General features: G+C 37.2%; 1 protein-coding gene across 26 annotated transcripts in view; it reads right to left on the reverse strand.

The window, feature by feature from the left end:
• Positions 1 to 3,171: 3,171 nt before the first annotated feature.
• The window catches only part of LOC129421800 (protocadherin gamma-A4), a 138,338-nt gene continuing 123,290 nt past the window's right edge, over positions 3,172 to 18,219 (reverse strand). For all 26 annotated transcript variants that reach the window (XM_055177376.2, XM_073854452.1, XM_073854454.1 and 23 more), the window contains exons 2-4: positions 12,102 to 12,160; positions 5,780 to 5,877; positions 3,172 to 5,204 (exon numbers count right to left, since the gene is read on the reverse strand). In XM_055177376.2, the coding sequence (XP_055033351.2) occupies positions 4,942 to 5,204; positions 5,780 to 5,877; positions 12,102 to 12,160 (420 nt within the window). In that variant the 3' untranslated portion in view covers positions 3,172 to 4,941. The remainder of the gene's footprint in view (positions 5,205 to 5,779; positions 5,878 to 12,101; positions 12,161 to 18,219) is intronic.

The following is an 18,219-nucleotide window of genomic DNA, read 5'->3' on the forward strand; positions in this document are numbered from 1 at the left end:
GTATGGTATGTTACGTTAGGACAACGCATGGTATGTTACGTTAGGACAACGCATGGTATGTTACGTTAGGACAACGTATGGTATGTTACGTTAGGACAGCGTATGGTATGTTACGTTAGGACAAAGCATGGTATGTTACGTTAGGACAACGCATGGTATGTTACATTAGGACAGCGTATGGTATGTTACGTTAGAACAACGTATGGTATGTTACGGTAAAACAACATATTGTTTGTGATGTTAGGGCAACTTTGGCATGTTACATTAGTGAAACGTGTGGTATGTTACGTTAGGACAACGCATGGTATGTTACGTTAGGACAACGCATGGTATGTTACGTTAGAACAACGTATGGTATGTTATGGTAGAACAACATATTGTTTGTGATGTTAGGGCAACTTTGGCATGTTACATTAGGGAAACGTGTGGTATGTTACGTTAGGACAACGCATGGTATGTTACTGTAGGACAACGCAGGGTATGTTAAGTAAGGACAAAGCATGGTATGTTACGTTAGGACAACGCATGGTATGTTACGTTAGGACAACGCATGGTATGTTACATTAGGACAGCGTATGGTATGTTACGTTAGAACAACGTATGGTATGTTACGGTAAAACAACATATTGTTTGTGATGTTAGGGCAACTTTGGCATGTTACATTATGGAAACGTGTGGTATGTTACGTTAGGACAACGCATGGTATGTTACGTTAGGACAACGCATGGTACGTTACGTTAGGACAGCGTATGGTATGTTATGGTAGAACAACATATTGTTTGTGATGTTAGGGCAACTTTGGCATGTTACATTAGGGAAACGTGTGGTATGTTACGTTAGGACAACGCATGGTATGTTATGTTAGGACAACGCATGGTATGTTACGTTAGGACAATGCGTGGTATGTTACGTTAGGACAACGCATGGTATGTTACGTTAGAACAACGTATGGTATGTTACGGTAGAACAACATATTGTTTGTGATGTTAGGGCAACTTTGGCATGTTACATTAAGGAAACGTGTGGTATGTTACGTTATGGCAACGTATTGTATGTTACGTTAGGACAACGCATGGTATGTTACATTAGGACAGCGTATGGTATGTTACGTTAGAACAACGTATTGTATGTTATGGGAGAACAACAAAGTGTTTGTGATGTTAGGGCAACTTTGGCATGTTACATTAGGGAAACGTGTGGTATGTTACATTAGGACAACGTATGGTATGTTACGTTAGGACAATGCATGGTATGTTATGTTAGGACAACGTATAGTATGTTACGTTAGGACAGCGTATGGTATGTTACGTTAGAACAACGTATGGTATGTTATGGTAGAACAACATATTGTTTGTGATGTTAGGGCAACTTTGGCATGTTACATTAAGGAAACGTGTGGTATGTTACGTTAGGACAACGCATGGTACGTTACGTTAGGACAGCGTATGGTATGCTACGTTATGGCAATGTATGGTATGTTACTTTAGGGCAACGTTTGTTATGTTACATTGTGGCAATGTTTAGTATGGTACTTTAGGCTACCCGTTCTCACCAAGATGCGTACAAATGACACGCAGTGTCATTATCGTGCAATAGATACGCCAAATTCCGATTTTGCGTGCATATGATACGCCAGTCCTTCCCATTCACTTATATGGCGAATCGTTTCGTGACGTTTTATTTATTGTTTTCTCATTTGTTTTCTGTTTTTTAAACCATTTTCGCTTGGGTTTAGGGTTAGATTTCACATTTGTTTAAGCAGGTTATTTAATATACAGGTTTCTCTATTTTTTATCTATATTTAAGCCATGGTCGCTTGGAGTTGGGGTTAGAGTTGGGGTTTGGGTTAGGATGTCATTTTTATATAACAAAAAGTTGTTCTAACCCTAAACCCAAGCGAAAATGGTAAAAAAAACAGAAAACAAATGAGAAAACAATAATAAAACGTCACGAAACGATTCGCCATATAAGTGAATGGGAAGGACTGGCGTATCATATGCACGCAAAATCGGAATTTGGCGTATCTATTGCACGATAATGACACTGCGTGTCATTTGTGCGCTTTTTGGTGGGAATGGGTTGACTTTAGGGCAACGTATAGTTTGTGATGTTAGAGCAACTTTGGTATGCTGCGTTAGGGCAACGTTCGGTATGTTACTTTAGGGTAAAGTTTGTTATGTTACATTGTGGCAACATTATCGTATGTTATATCAATGATAAATTTGATATATTTACGGTATGTACAAAATATCTTCATGGAACATGATCTTTACTTAAAGGAATAGTCTACTCATTTTCAATATTAAAATATGTAAGGACCTTAACCAAGAATTGTTGATACATCCCTCCACCACCTGTGCGCGCGCACGCAAGCACTGGAGCGCGCTGCGACGCTTCGAGAGCGTTTGGCTTGGCCCCATTCATTCAGTGGTGCCATTTAGAGATAAAGTTAGAAGTGACCAAACACATCAACGTTTTTCCTATTTAAGACGAGTAGTTATACGAGCAAGTTTGGTGGTACAAAATAAAACGTAGCACTTTTCTAAGCGGATTTAAAAGAGGAACTATATTTTATGGCGTAATAGCACTTTTGGGAGTACTTCGACTCGCCTGAAAAGTCCGCTACCCTTCTCCCTCTCATAATGGGAGAGGGAGGGTGTTACTGCGCCGAGTCGAAGTACTCCCAAAAGTGCTATTACGCCATACAATATAGTTCCTCTTTTAAATCCGCTTAGAAAAGCGATACGTTTTATTTTGTACCACCAAACTTGCTCGTATAACTACTCGTCTTAAATAGGAAAAACGTTGATGTGTTTGGTCACTTCTAACTTTATCTCTAAATGGTACCATTGAATGAATGGGGCTAAGCTAAATGCTATCGAAGCGTCGCAGCGCGCTTACGTGCACGCAGACAGATGATAGAGGGATGTATCAACAATTCTTAGTTAAGGTAATTATTAATATTTTAATATTGAAAATGAGTAGACTATTCCTTTAACATCCTACTGAATGTTGGCAAAAATTTATAATTTTGACCCATACAATGTATTTTTAGCTATTGCTACAAACATGCCTATGCTACTTATGACTGGTTTTGTTGTCCAGTGTCACATAATTACATTATTGTGTAGAATTTTTTTTAAACAAACCTATAGAATAAATACAATACAATTCTAAACGATTTGAGAACTTTTTATTTGAAATGTCAGTGTCCAAGAAAGAAAAATAAAACAGCAATATAAATATTAGCATATAAAATGCAAGTAGCACACAAGAGCTCAGGAAATCAAAGCGTCTTAAAGATGTTACAGCAGGTTTATAGCATCAGCAGACATACACACACAGATAATAGAACTATTCAGTTTCTTCATATAGACATTGAGAAGCATTCGCACGTCACAAAAACACAAAATTATAGCGGAGGAGTTTGGACGGTTCGGCCTCCATTTTGTGTCTTTTCATGGAAAGTCAGACAGGAAAATAAAGATGAACACAAAAATATATGCAGAACATCACAACTTCTAGACTAAGAGTGTGTCACTATAAGTAAAAGTTAAACTCTTTATTTACAGGTGCGTTAGTTGCCCTTCATAGTGCTAAAGAACTACACTGGTAACACATACTGGGTGTTTCAAGTTCTTCCCTTTTTATCGGAAAAACAAGCTGTGAAATTCCAGTACAGAGCAGCTTGCCTCAAACTGCTTATCTTAAACGCTTGCATGCGTTATTAAGGGCGAATGACTATTTACATGAGCATCATGCTGAAGATACGAAGTGAATCAGTACTTGGATTTGAATGGAGTGTATGTTTTGCTAAATATTATTTCATACCGGTATTAAAGCTGTCTCTGCTGTACATTCAGACATTTTAAGATTGTCCTCCTGTTAAACACTCTACTCCAAAACTTAGTGATCTGCATTACTGTATACACCCTGCACAGATCAATAAGCATCGGAAGAGTCGATCGTAAGCTTGGTGTCAGTACAGGGAGGCTCCATCATAAATGGATAGATTCAGCACTTTTCATAACAGCAGCTACCGATGAGTAGTATTACCAACTCATCTAACTATAACCAGCACTGATAAAGAGAGAGTTTCAACACTTTAGGATAACCAGAAAATACTGAATACTTCAGAGGATAGAGCCAATGGTGTGCTAATGGATTCAGAGAAAACTAACTCGCCTGTCACGGCTCGGACGACAGTCGCTACTGCTCCAAAAACATTCAGGTAACAAAAAAAACCAACAAACTCTGGCTCAGAGATACACAGGGGATTTGTTGTAAAAAATAAGATCTTAAATGTTTTAATCGATGACCGTAAGATTATCTATAGGACAGCATGCAGTAATGCTCACCTGAATATGGCAACATTTCTTATACCTCAATATTTAGATTTTGAGTAGCCTAGTGGTATTTTAGGTAACATGTCTTAAAAAAAACAAGGAAAAATAATAAAATATTCATGATACATTTTACAAACATTGCAACAGTATCTAAACTCACGAGTCTGTGTAAACAATAACATGATTGTTACAACAACACATTTCCTTTTCCATAACTCCCATGGTAAAGTACTGCGGTGACATACATTATTGGCTAGATATACGCGGAAATATAGTGTCACTTGGAAGTTGCATAAACTTGGCAAAGTGAAAATATAAAACAGTTTCTCTCTAAATGACCATCACATTCAGCTAAAAATGAAAGAAAATGGTATTTCGGTGTGAAAATGACTTTAAAGTACATGTGCTGTAAACACACATAAAGTAAAAAAACACATGCGTAAAACAGATCGCTACAGATAACAAAGGTTAGATACATCTGAGAGGTCGGTTCACTTTGACATACTGCGTTTTTACCCTAATATTTATCTATCTCTTAATTCGACTAGTTACTGAAGATTTCCAGCAAAATTTCCACACGCCTCCTCCGTTTAATCTACTTCTTTTCCTTCTTTGCAGATTTCTTCTTGCTGGCCGGGGTCTGGGCGGCCTTGGGCGGCTCAGGTTCGTCAGGAGAGGCCTGCGAGGGAGGCAGGGCCTGTTGGGGCTGCTGAGGGTTGGCGGTGAGGGTGGCCGTGCTGCCGGGGATGTAGACGTTCTGCCGGTAGTCAGGCACGTGCTGGAGGGTGAACTGAGGGCTGTAGCGGGTGCTCAGACCCATGGTGCCCGGGGTCAGAGTGTTGGTCGCCTCGCTCACCTCTGCACAGAGAACGAAGGATTTAGTTAACTGATATTATAAAAGCAAATGAATAAGCGATAAACAAGCAATGTTGGCAATAGTGGAAAGAGTGCATATTAGTTATTTGGCTCTCGAGTGTGAATGTCTATTTTTATATGTGCGGGTGTTCTGTATGTGCAGAAATTCGCTTTTGTGACACCACCCTGCCCTTCAAAGATACAAATTCAATCTTGATTTAGTTTTTACGTAGGGGTAGGAATGGTGTGAGTTAGGCTAGTTGGTAGTCATTATAATTAGCTTTATATATAAAAAAACAATAGAGGATTATTGTGTCTTTTTTAAATGGTGAAGTGTGCATGTGAATGTGAGTCACTCTCTTTTCATTCCTGAATATGAAAGGACACACGAGGAGAGAGAGAGAGAGGGGGAGCGAGACATTACAGCTCTGATGTGGTTTGTAAAGCTGTGTGTGTGCGTGTGTTGGCACTGGACAAAAAACATTAGAAAATATTGTAGACTACAAAAAAGCAAGAGAGAATAGAATATAATGAGAGAGAGAGAGAGAGAGAGATAGATAGAAAACAGAAATGCTTACCATTAGCAGCGGCCATCAATGCCTGGAGCTGCTCGGCCTCAGTGGGGGGGTTGGGCCAAGGTCCTGTTCCCATGGCAACCTCAGGAGTGGCAGCAGCCCTGTGGAGGACAAGAGGAAGTGAAGTCAGCAAAACAGAGAGGCTTCTGTAGCGCTGCTATCTCTGTGTGCGTGTCAGAGAGAGTGTGAGAGATGTTTTGTATCGCTTAGGGCACTTTGTTCCCTTGTTTAACACACACATCACTCTCTCACCCTCCATGTTACATTTTACTACACTACGTTGTAAGTCTGATGGAAAATAAAAACAACCAGAGACTGAGAACAGCTTAGATGGAGTGAACACAACCACTGAACATTTCCATGTGTGGCGAGTTGATCTTCAAAGGCATGTTTTAATACTCTGCAATTTGCATCTACGGTGAACCTTGATCGCTCTAAAATTCACCTCATTACACACACACAATAAACAAACACACACAATTTCTTTGGTTGGCAAAAACTAAAACACTTACTAGTTTACTACTAGACATTTCCTTTAGACACAGAGACATTATCAAGATCAAAGTATCTTAAACCCGACATGATGTCAATTAGTTTTTTAAACGTTTCCTTAATTAGTACTGACTACAGCTGAAAACAAATCACTCTTCCTTAAAACGGTGTCTGGATTTTCTCTTTGTTCTCAGTGTGAGAGGAATAATGAAGATTCCCCATCCTGTCGACAATAACATAACTCTACAACTAAATAAAGCAACATAAACACAGCAAATGCAACCGATGCAAATATTTACAGTGATATAAACCGTATTATTGTAAATACTGCAATTGCAACATTTATATGTAAATCATAAAAAAGCAAAAAGTTACTATAGTTAGGGGGCAAAATGTGAATGTATTTAAATCGGACTAGACCGATATTAAATTTTGCCACCAATACCGATATCTGCCGATACCGATATTTGTTGGCAAATTAACTTGCATTAACAAAATTCTGATTCATTAAATTATTCATTCATATGATCAATAATATTGAACATTAAACTATTACATTTTCTTAATTTTTTAATATAAAAATAGAAAATTGTGTAAATTTTAAGTGACAGGCTATATCGTCCATAACTATTGGTTGTTTTTAAACTATCAATAGTGTGAAAAAGTCCTTTAACAGCTGATACCGATTATTGGACGATATATCAGTGCATCTCTAGTTTCATTTCAAATAAACTATTTGAAAAAATCAGATCATAAGAGACAAAAGCAGTGAAATTTGTATAAATAAAATCATACAGTTTTGGTAGAGCATTGCAATACCACAGCAAAAGTCATGGATTCAAACCTTGTAAAATAAAAGAAGTGTACAATTTTCTTGAATTTTTCTTGAATTTAATGTTTAAGAAAAATTTTCAAGATTTTTTTCTTACCCCATTGGCAGATTTTTTTTTGCATTTTTTTGGACAAAATCACTTAAATTTGGGTCTAAAAACTAGACTTATTTTCTTGGGTCGTTTTTTTTTTGTAAAGAGTTTTTTGGAGTGGTGGGGGCTTGTTTATAAAATTCTGCGTACAAAACGTCCGCAATATGATCTCACATGCATTTTTTGAAAGTGCGTATGTGTGATTCATAAAACAAACGTGCACAAAAAAATTATCTTGAAATTCTGCGCAGCTAAGGCCTCATTTATAAAATGCTGTGTAGAAAACGTCCTAAATTTGATATCACGATCATATCTTAAAAGTTGGTACGTGTGATTCATAAATGAACGTGCACACAGAAAACGTGCGTAAAGGTGTAAAATCTATAAATCGCAAATTATCTTGAAATTCTGCGCAGCTAAATAAGTTCAAATCTCCACATTTAAACGATGCCTAATTAATATAATTGACCTTTAAAAAAGCACCCGTCAATGTTTAAATTCTTTCCGAGCAGCAAGAATGGCTTATATTTACAAAAACCTGCAGCAAATTTATTTAGACTCTGACGTGGCGCTAAGCACTTTTCCACGTCAAAGACACATGGACACTTCACGATCAAATCTGTGTGTATGCACGCTTAATAAATGAGGCCCTGGTGCTAGATCAAGGTTGTGGCTAGAAGGGAAACAGCTATGGGCAAAATCTTGCCGTATGAGTGCTGTTATTTATCCTAATCTTACACCCAAACCTAACCCTAAACCCAACATTTCACAGGATTTAGGCCGTAGCTGTATCCCATCTACCCAAAACCGCAGTTTTTTATCCTAATCCTACCCCCAAACCTAATCCTTAACCCAACATCTCGTGAGATTTAGTTGTAGCTATATACCCTCTAGCCAGCATAGCTATTTTTAGTTCCCCTCCAAAATTGTATAATTAATTTACATAATGTTTTGACCAACAAGTGATCGGTCGTCAGGTAACCACACAGTTGTGTTGACTTTACCTCATTAAACACTGTAATATTAATGAATTAATAAAAAATGCGGGCGCTAAAAATAGCAGTGTGTCCCATTTAAGCTCAAACCTATTTAACACGTACTGATAAGAGAGATATATAGATTGAATTCACTGTAAGTAGTTTGGAAAATGCAGACATGTGATGCAAATTTACATCTTCGGCACAGACATAGGGTAAGATACGCCATATCTGTGTCTGAAGGGGTTAAACAGAAAGTCAGGGTCTCGTCGGGTTTCACTTCCTGTTTTATATGAGCCCAGCAGCCGTAAAACAGCCTAACGCTACTGACACCAACACACAATAAACCACAACATCTGCAGACAAGACCTGACCGCAGGACCTCGGGAAAAAAACAAATAAAGATGGAAAAAGGTCAAAGGAAAGTGTGGAAAAAAAGAACACCAAACTAATGAAGGAAATTAATGAGTGGAACTCTAGTCGAAACACATACAAGAGCAAGATTTTAAAACTTATTCAAGAATAAGAAGGAAAACTAAAAGAAACAATAATAAAGGGATGACAGATGGAAACCGAGAGAAAGATTTGAGGGAAAGAGTGTGTTTTTGCCAAACATTTACTCATAGTGCCAAGTCAATGGAAAAACAGCATGGAGCGATGTTATTTCAGGAAGAACAGACCCTAATGAGAACCAGAACTGATCTGAGATCAGATGTGTTGGTAGTTTGTAGGTCATATGCGTTGTTTCAAAACATCATCATGAGCTTTCTACCATTTTCATTTTGAAACATCACCTACTACACACTCCTAAAAAAACACTTCTCCATAAGACAGGCTGATAGAATCTATCTAAAAATTGAGATCAGCCTTCAGGCTGGTTTATCTGATCTTCATCTACAAGACTACAACTGCTGCTAAACCAGCTTAATTAATTCATTTCCTGATGCAAGACCTCTGGAGAACAGGCGACAGCGTGAAGATAAGATGCCTCATTTCTTTACAATCGACTTCTTATCACAATGAGGGGGAAAATCTCACTTCCTGTGGTCAGCGTTATCACATCCTGTGGTTGGATAATCACTTCCCGTTGACCAGGCAGCATGCTATGTGTCAGTGTTGTGTGCACACTCCATGTCAAAAACCAAGAGTTACGGTTCTTTGGCTACTTAAATATATACAAACAAACTGTTGGGGAATTTTCTTCAGAATAACAAAAATGTGGGATGTACCTAAACAAGGCAAAGGAAGCTCTTACACAGCTAATTTAGCACGCCACTACACCCAACACAAGGCTAATCTAGGAGCAGGATTGGCCCTGAGGGATCCACAATAAACACCCTTTCTAGTGAACACACTACATTGGTAACATCGTTCTCAGATGAGGAACTTGATCTAAGGGAAATCAAACCTAGACGACAGTCAGAGATCTAACTACCACTGAGTACCTCAGCCTGCTCGCTGGCGTCCATCTTACACGTGTGGACTTGAAAGTGCAGAAACTGAAAGAAAGGACTTGATTTTATGCCTCTTTATTTTTTTAACCTCCTAATACCCGAGTTTTTCAGATTAGGAAGTTAGGAAGAACCAATAAATATAATAACCAAATCTTTTTCTTTGAACATGAAGTGTACACATTCATGTACAACAGGTTCCAGTTATACAAAATTAAGTATTATGGTGCAAACAACAACAAAAATGGTCTACGGAGGTTAAAGAAGGCTTCATGCCCGGGTAAAAATAAATTATATTGAATGTGAAGTACATTAAATACCAGTAAGTACATGATATTTTTAAGCTTAATAAAAGTGTCAAAGTTACAGACTATAAATATACAAAATAAAAAGTTTAGTTCTACTTGAGTAGTACCTTATTCTAAAAAAAAGTATCCTAAATAGCAGTAACTCTCATTTATTGAAATAAATGTTGTCTCAAAATAACACAGTTGAGTACACTTAGCTGTTAATTTTTTTGTATATTAAGTATAAAATTGGTGCATGAAAATAGTACACGTACAAAGTGTACTTAAAGGGACATTCCACTTTTAAAAAAATATTCTCATTTTAATACTTGATTTTTACCGTTTTGGAATCCATTCAGCCGATCTCCGGGTCTGGGGGTACCACTTTTAGCATAGCTTAGCATAATCCATTGAATCTGATTAGACCATTAGCATCGCGGTAAAAATAACCAAAGAGTTTCAATATTTTTCCTATTTAAAACTTAACTATTCGGTAGTTACATTGTGTACTAAGACAGACGGAAAATTAAAAGTTGCAATTTTCTAGGCAGATATGGCTTTTCTGTCGTAACATGGCTGCAGGAGGCGCAGTGATATTACACAGCAGCCAAAAATAGTCCCCTTAGTAACTTTCAATAGCAGGGGACTATTTTTGGGCGCTGCATAGTATCATTGCGCCTCCTGCAGCCATGTTGCGGCAGCAAAGTCCTTGATTGTTACGCCAGAATAAGAGTATAATTCCTAGCCATATCTGCCTAGAAAATCGCAACTTTTAATTTTCCATCGGCCTTAGTACACAATGTAACTACAGAAGAGTCAAGTTTTAATTAAGAAAAATATTGATACTCTTTGGTTAATTTAGAGCGTGATGCTAAATGGTCTAATCAGATTCAATGGATTATGCTAAGCTATGCTAAAAGTGCTAGCGCCAGACCCGGAGATCAGCTGAATATATTTAAAAACGGTAAAAATCAAATGTTTAACGCTAGGTGAGCTGGAAAATGAGCATATTTTCAAAAAAAGTGAGGTGTCCCTTTAAATAAAGTGTGCTTGTTTTTTCACCTGGCATTCTAAGGTTTAATTGAAGTAAATTGGTTAAAATGTATATTTAACCAACTGAGAAAGTCTATAGCCTTCTTACAGTTTGAAGACCCCATTTTAATTTCTTTTACAATTATAACATTATCTGTAGTAACTATGGTGTTTTAGTAAAAAACTCAGTTTAACATGGTACAGTTTTTGCAGAGTTTCTGGAAGTGAAGCTAACATAACATCGGGCCTGCTGCTATATATGTAGTCCTGCCAAATTAAACTAAACAAAAAGATTTAATTTCTTCCAAATGGCTTCTTTCAAACGGGGTCATGTCAGTGTGGAATGTGTTGTGTAACGTCTGTTATGGAAACCGCTTTACTGCGATCACTTGTGCTAGCTGGCACGCGAGAGAGGCAGAGCGCCATTGGCTGCCCGTGAGTCTGGACCAATAGTTACTGAAGTTACAATAACGATGAAACAGTCAAACCTCCAATCAGTTTCAACACTTCAATGCATGGACAAAACAGACATTAGCATGGTATTAAAACGCCACCGATCCCATCTTTAACTCTTTCTTTTACTCTCTCTGTCTCTGGCAACACTTCTCTCTTTCTTTGACAGATTAAAGCTTTTGGGCAGGAGGGTGAGTGCTTGAATAAAGGCAGCCATTTTGTTAAGAGGAGAAATTGAGATTCAACACACAGCTCCTTTCGGACAACTCTCTTTCTCTCTGGCTGTGTTTTGAATTGCACACTGTCATGCTGCTCGTTTTATTTATGCGCAGAATGGATGCTTCGGACTAACCCGGACTATTCCCAAAATATTCAGTTTACAACAGAGCATGTTGTGCAAAATATCAACACATTAACTTTAAAATTGAACATGCTTAACTCAACTTTTTATTTGTAGTGTAACATAAGCATAGGAGAAATATGAACGTTGATTAATTTGTGGAAAAAAAAACTTGACTGTCAAAAGTTTTACACAAAATTTGATTAAAAATGCTAAATGGAACAGAGCTGCCGTGTGAATATGATATGTGAGTCTCAGTGAGTTTTGATCTTTTATACAATGCAAATGCGTTTGCTTTAAAAAGTGGTTGGGTGAGCACAAGGTTTACATAATGCAAATCTTTGTCAACGTGTGTGAGGGCGTCACTCACCCGCTGGGTCCCGGTCTCTGGTTCTGAGTGAAACGCCAGTCAGCGCTGGGCGGCTTTTGCTGTAAAGAGACAAAAGAAAAGCATGAGGTCACGCACAGTAAAACACTGTATATTTTCTATTCTCGAGTCTATTTGCCGTCTATTTGTCGCTGTTGCCGTGGAGACAGAGAAAGAGGTTCAGTGATGTATATTTCTATCCAGGCTCTCAGCGTGACCTTGAGCCCACAACAGCATGTGTCATGTGACCAAACCATGATGTCATGATGATGATGACGGATTCTTGTTATATTTAATCATGTTAACATAAACCAGAAGATGATCATTCTTAAGACCAGGCTTTATATAAAGCAAATGGCACACAGAAATCTTTGATCGTATGTTACTCTTTTAAAAACATTCAGCAGTTGTAAATCTGGGGTTTGAGGGAGTTTCTCTGGATGCAAATATTTCCTGTGTGTATGAGCATGATTGACATTGTTTTCTATAGATTTTTCCAGCCTGACCTTAAAGGAATTCGTATGCATTTTACGAGTTGGCTAATTCATGTAAATTTTCATGAAGTGAATCGTACAATAACATAGATGATCGTAAAAAACCCAATAATGAACCCACCCAACTTTGCTCTTAACACCAAACATCACAGGGAAATCATACAAATCGTACAAAACCTATAAGCGTGGTCATATGAATTAATACGACTTCTGTATCGTTGCAAACCAGCTTTAGATGACATTTTATAACAATACTGAAATAAGGAGAAAAGTATTAAAGGAAAACACCACCGTTTTTCAATATTTTACTATGTTCTTACCTCAACTTAGACAAATTAATACATCCCTATCTTAATTCAATGCGTGCACTTAATCTTTGTACAGTGCGTCATGAATGTGTTAGCATTTAGCCTAGCGCCATTCATTCCTTAGGATCCAAACAGGGATGAATTTAGATGCCACCAAACACTTCCATGTTTTCCCTATTTAAAGATGAGTAGTTACACAAGTAAGAATGGTGGCACAAAATAAAATGTTAAAAAGTGATTAAAAAAATGAGAACTATATTGTATGGTGGAAAAACACTTAGTTAATATAGTTCCCACTTTTTTATCTGCTTTATCATTTAATTTTGTGCCACCATTCTTATTCGTGTAACTACTCATGAAACAGTCTTTAAATAGGGAAAACATGGAAGTGCTTGATGGCTTCCAAATTCATCCCCGTTTGGATCCCAAGGAACGAACGGGGCCAGGCCAAACGCCAACACATTCATGACGCGCTGAACATTAGGTGCACGCATTGAAAAAAGATAGGGATGTACTCACTCGACCTAGTTGAGGTAAGAACACAGCAAAACACTGAAAAACGGTGGTGTCCTCCCCCAATAGAAAATAGGCAAATGCATTAATGCAACTTTTTCTATAATGTACAATATACAGAATGCAGTTAAAATAACTGTCTGTAGAACTGTTATATTTACAGCTCTATTCATTTGTTTTAGGAAATGTGTGTGTGTATTATTCATACACTATTCAACAGGCAGTTTCCCCTCTATTTTTCCTCTTACATGTGTACAAAACAGTCATTCAGTTCATCCTGGTGATTCCTCTACAAGGACATAAAGAGTTCAGCAAGTGTGTGAAGGTTACATCTGCCTGGAGCTCACTAATGATGTGTGAGAGACTCATCACAATGAAATACAGCACTGCCTAAATGCATGCAACAATGAAGCTTTCATACTGTAGCTTGCTACAATGTTGTCACATGACCTTACTATGATGCATGTTAAACTCATACCTTTGTAAGTCGTTTGGATAAAATCGTTTACTAAATGTAAATGTGAATGTAAATGTTTAGTCCATCATTCAAACATTCCCTGTTTCTCCCCATCACCACACAAGGTCACCGACAAGGTTGTTGGGAGTCTATATACATGCTGAATACTTTTACAAATAACACACAATAGATGTGTTATACTCCCAAATATATAGGCTGAGCACACCTATAGAGCCATGTGACATCTGTAAACACTCCATTGACATGAGTCCATTGATCCAATCCCACCGTCCACAGACAATAATGCTCTGTACACACGGCAAAGCTAAATACACCTACATCTGTACACACTAGTAGTCATTTCACACATATAATGCAAATGTGTGCCAGATCAGTCATATTTAATGCTCTGACAGAAACATTAATATAAAACATATAGTTATCTTTAGCTGCGCATCTGGCACACACACACACAGATCAAAACACATATGCATCTGAATCACTATATCAACTCAAAGATTTTATGAATGAAACTAAATTTATAAGCTACATCCTTCCTGATTGAGCACACATGGAAAACATCTGTGACCCATATCCTTTTCTGACCTGAAGATACAAAAACCATCAATACACCCCGCTGTTTTCTAAACATTCGACAATAAGTGTTACGCAGCACTTAAGATCTTTAGTCTATTTGTGTAAATTATAAACAATCTGTGGTTGAAACATGACGCTTTCTGTATAAACTGTACACACATTATCAGTAAAAACAAAGGGGCCCATCAAGCAACTACAGCCAATTGTTTAAGCTCTATACACAAATTATAACTTATGCAGGACCGCTGTGACTTTAGTTTTATAATGGAGTTACATTGAAGGAGGGGTCTGAGCCGTGTCTCTGTACCTCAACCGGTAGGTGTTAGCAATGCTAAGGCCGCAGGTTTGAATCCAGGGAACACGGAGTGATAAAATGCAAAGCTTGATTCACTTTGAATTAAATAATCTGCCTAACTAAATCTACAAACCAGAACATTCCAAAGAAAGAGAGATGGATGGGCCAACAGACAACCATTTACAATCAATATCGTAAATTATTCTCTAATTTTCTAGTAAATCTTTTAATGTTTTCAGTCCAGTTGTGGAAGACATTATTATTATTTTAGTTATTATTAGTATTAAAAACAAAACAATGCAAGACAAAACAAGAGCTTGTGTAGAATGGCATGAAGGTGACAGGGAAATGAGCTCATCTAAACAAACAAACCAACAAAAAAACTCACCATAAAGAAATATTTAAAGTCAGAATGAAAAAATGAAAACACATAAAGAAACTACCAAAGCAGATAAAGCACAGTGGACTAAAGCTTTGGTTTTTACCACATCAAAACATTAAAATTAGGTTTAAAATGAGTGAATCTCATTCAAACACATTAGCCATCCTCTAATTCACCAAAACAATCAGAAGAGAAAGACCAATTACAGTACCAGTCAAACGTTTGGAAACACTTGAATGAAATGTTTCAAATGATCTTAAAAATCTGAAAGTATATGTTTTTTAAAAAAACTCCAGACCAGAGGTGGACACTACACTGAAAAAAAAAATTATTTATTCAATTTACTGTTAAGTTTTTTTTAAGGAAAGTGGTTGCAACACATTTTTTAAGCTACATTTAAACAAGAGTTTTTTGTTTTGTTTTGTTTTTCTAATTTTGTTTAAATGTAGCTTAAATAAATTGATTGCGACTACTTACCTTAAAAAAATGGAGTAAAATGAATAAATATTTTTTTCAGTGTACTTGAGTATTTTCACAAGCATCTGTGCTTTATCAGAGTGTTTGTCTTGGGAAAAAAATGTAATTTACTAAAAATGTTCACTACATTACTAAAGCATAGAATCATACTGTGTATTCCTTTTATATTGCATATTAAAACTGTTTTAATACCCAATTACATAAAAATTGTGTACTTTTACATTTCTTGAGTAAAAGTATGAAAGTACTTTTTTACTTAAAAGGTGGAGTCCACGATGTTTGAAAAACGCTTTGGAAAACGAGACGGGCCGACTACCAAAACACACTTATAGCCAATCAGCAGTAAGGAGCGTGTCTACTAACCGTCATCCTTGCCGGGTTGCGTATGTGTGGGGCGGGTCTATCAACAGAAGGTCCAGATTCTATTGGGGTAGGGGCGTGTTTGTTTAGGTGATTTCAAATATGAACATTGGCTTTCAAACATCGTGGACTCCGCCTTTAAGTAAAAGTAAAAATGTACTAGATGTTTAATGTACTTAAATATTAAATATAAACCAAAAACTTGAAATTATGAAATGTAGTGGAGTAAAAATTATTGTGATATATGCTTCGGAATGTATGTTTTCCAAAGAAATACACTGATAAAATACGAATACTTGAAAATGTACTTTTATGTAGAAAGTTGTGTGCACCTCTGCTCCAAACATTAAACTTAAATGGTATTTAAAAACCATACATTCTAAAAAAATAATGGGTTATTTTCAACCCAGCGTTGGGTGAAAAAGGTACGAGCCCAGCAGCTGGGTCAAAAAATTAACCCATAAAATGTTTATATTTGACTCAACAAAGGGTTAAAACAACCCAGCATTATAGGTTGAAACACCCCAGCATTATGGACTGAAACAACCCCCAGCATAGGTTAAATTACAACCCAGCAGGCTAGGCTCGTCCTTTTTGACCCAATGCTGGGCCAATAACCCAGCATTTATAGAGTGTAGTTGTGAAATGGATGAATTTTAAAAAACAAAGACAGCCAATAAGAGCCCAGAATAGAGATGAATGTCGGTATTCTTTCAAATTCATCACAAGGTGAAACCTTAAAAAGTTAAAGTACTTGATAAAATGCCAGGTTAGTGTCTCCAAACTTAAGACTGGTACTGTTACTGTATATTTTAAAATAAAGACAATTCAACCTAATTCTCATGACTGTATTAAAATCTGACCCAGACTTGTTCCAGATCCTTGAGAACCAGACTGTAAATCCAGAGTAAAATTCTGTAAAACATTCTTGCAAATCCAGAGTCTTCTATGACCACACACACACACACACACACACACACACACACACACACACACACACACACACACACACACACACACACACACACACACAGAGCACGTGTCATTACAGCAGAGCCAGATGGTAGCCCATCACCCTCTCGACTGAGACAGATCAACTCTCATGGGGCTCACAGATGACACATGAGGTCCAGAACAGAGAGAACAAGGGGAAGAAAGGAGGAAATCTCCATTTCTCAAACTTATCCCTCTATAAAAACAAACACTGAAACTCAGCAAACATATAACCAAAAAATAACCCAAAAGTGCCTCTCAAAAACACGAAAGTCAAGTTCTCCTCATTTTGCATCTTTCACCAAACATAAATACCAGTATCATTAATCACAGTTACTGTGAAGATTTACTATGGGATAGCCTGCATGTGACATGCTCGCGGCAGGTCACATGACTCAAACGTGTGGAATCAATAACCTGAGTTGAGCACAACAGGAAGTCAGGGGTCAATGCATGACCTTTGAAATCCTGTTATTCGGACACATCTTTCCTTCACTACACACTTCCTTTTTCTCTCTGTCATTTCCCGCCTTTTCTTTCCCCCCTCCCAAAACCTTATTTCTGTCCAAAAGCCTCTTCGTCTTCCTGTCCATCTGTGGTTCATGCATCTTCTAAACACCGCCTGACTCATTCAGAAAATTATATTCACCAAATATAAAACCAATCACGTCATCTTTTTAAATGAGCATTTCTTTGGTTGTGGTTAAGGGTCCAATAAAACTGTCAGAAAAGTTAACACATTAGCAAAACGCCAAAATGGACAGATTGTGACATGCCCTCATCCTCCAAAAACTGAGCAATATAGTAAAACAAAGCTGATGGAGCTGAAATTAAATAGAATTTTTCCTAGCAATGAGAACGTACAAGGTTTAAAATCTTTAGTCAGAAACTACAATTTATAATTTTCCTATTCAGTCTACATCATCTAATACATTGTAGTTGTCAGACTGCAGTTCATACTATTATGAATGTTTTTCAATGTTTGTTTGCTTGTGAAAAATAAACGACGAAGTGTGAAAACTTCCAAATCCCAATTTTGCGTACATATGATACGCCAGTCCTTCCCGTTCACTTGATACGGCGCATCTTTTTGTGTCATTTTATATATTGGTTTCTCTTTTTTTCTGATTTTTAAACCATTTTCGCATGGATTTGGGGTTAAATTTTAAATTTGCTTTTGGATGTTATATAATATATTTATGTTTGTCCATGTTTTTGTCTACTTTTAAGCCATGGTCGCTTGGA

The sequence above is a fragment of the Misgurnus anguillicaudatus genome, chromosome 16 (assembly GCF_027580225.2).
Source record: "Misgurnus anguillicaudatus chromosome 16, ASM2758022v2, whole genome shotgun sequence".
Lineage (NCBI taxonomy): Eukaryota > Metazoa > Chordata > Actinopteri > Cypriniformes > Cobitidae > Misgurnus > Misgurnus anguillicaudatus.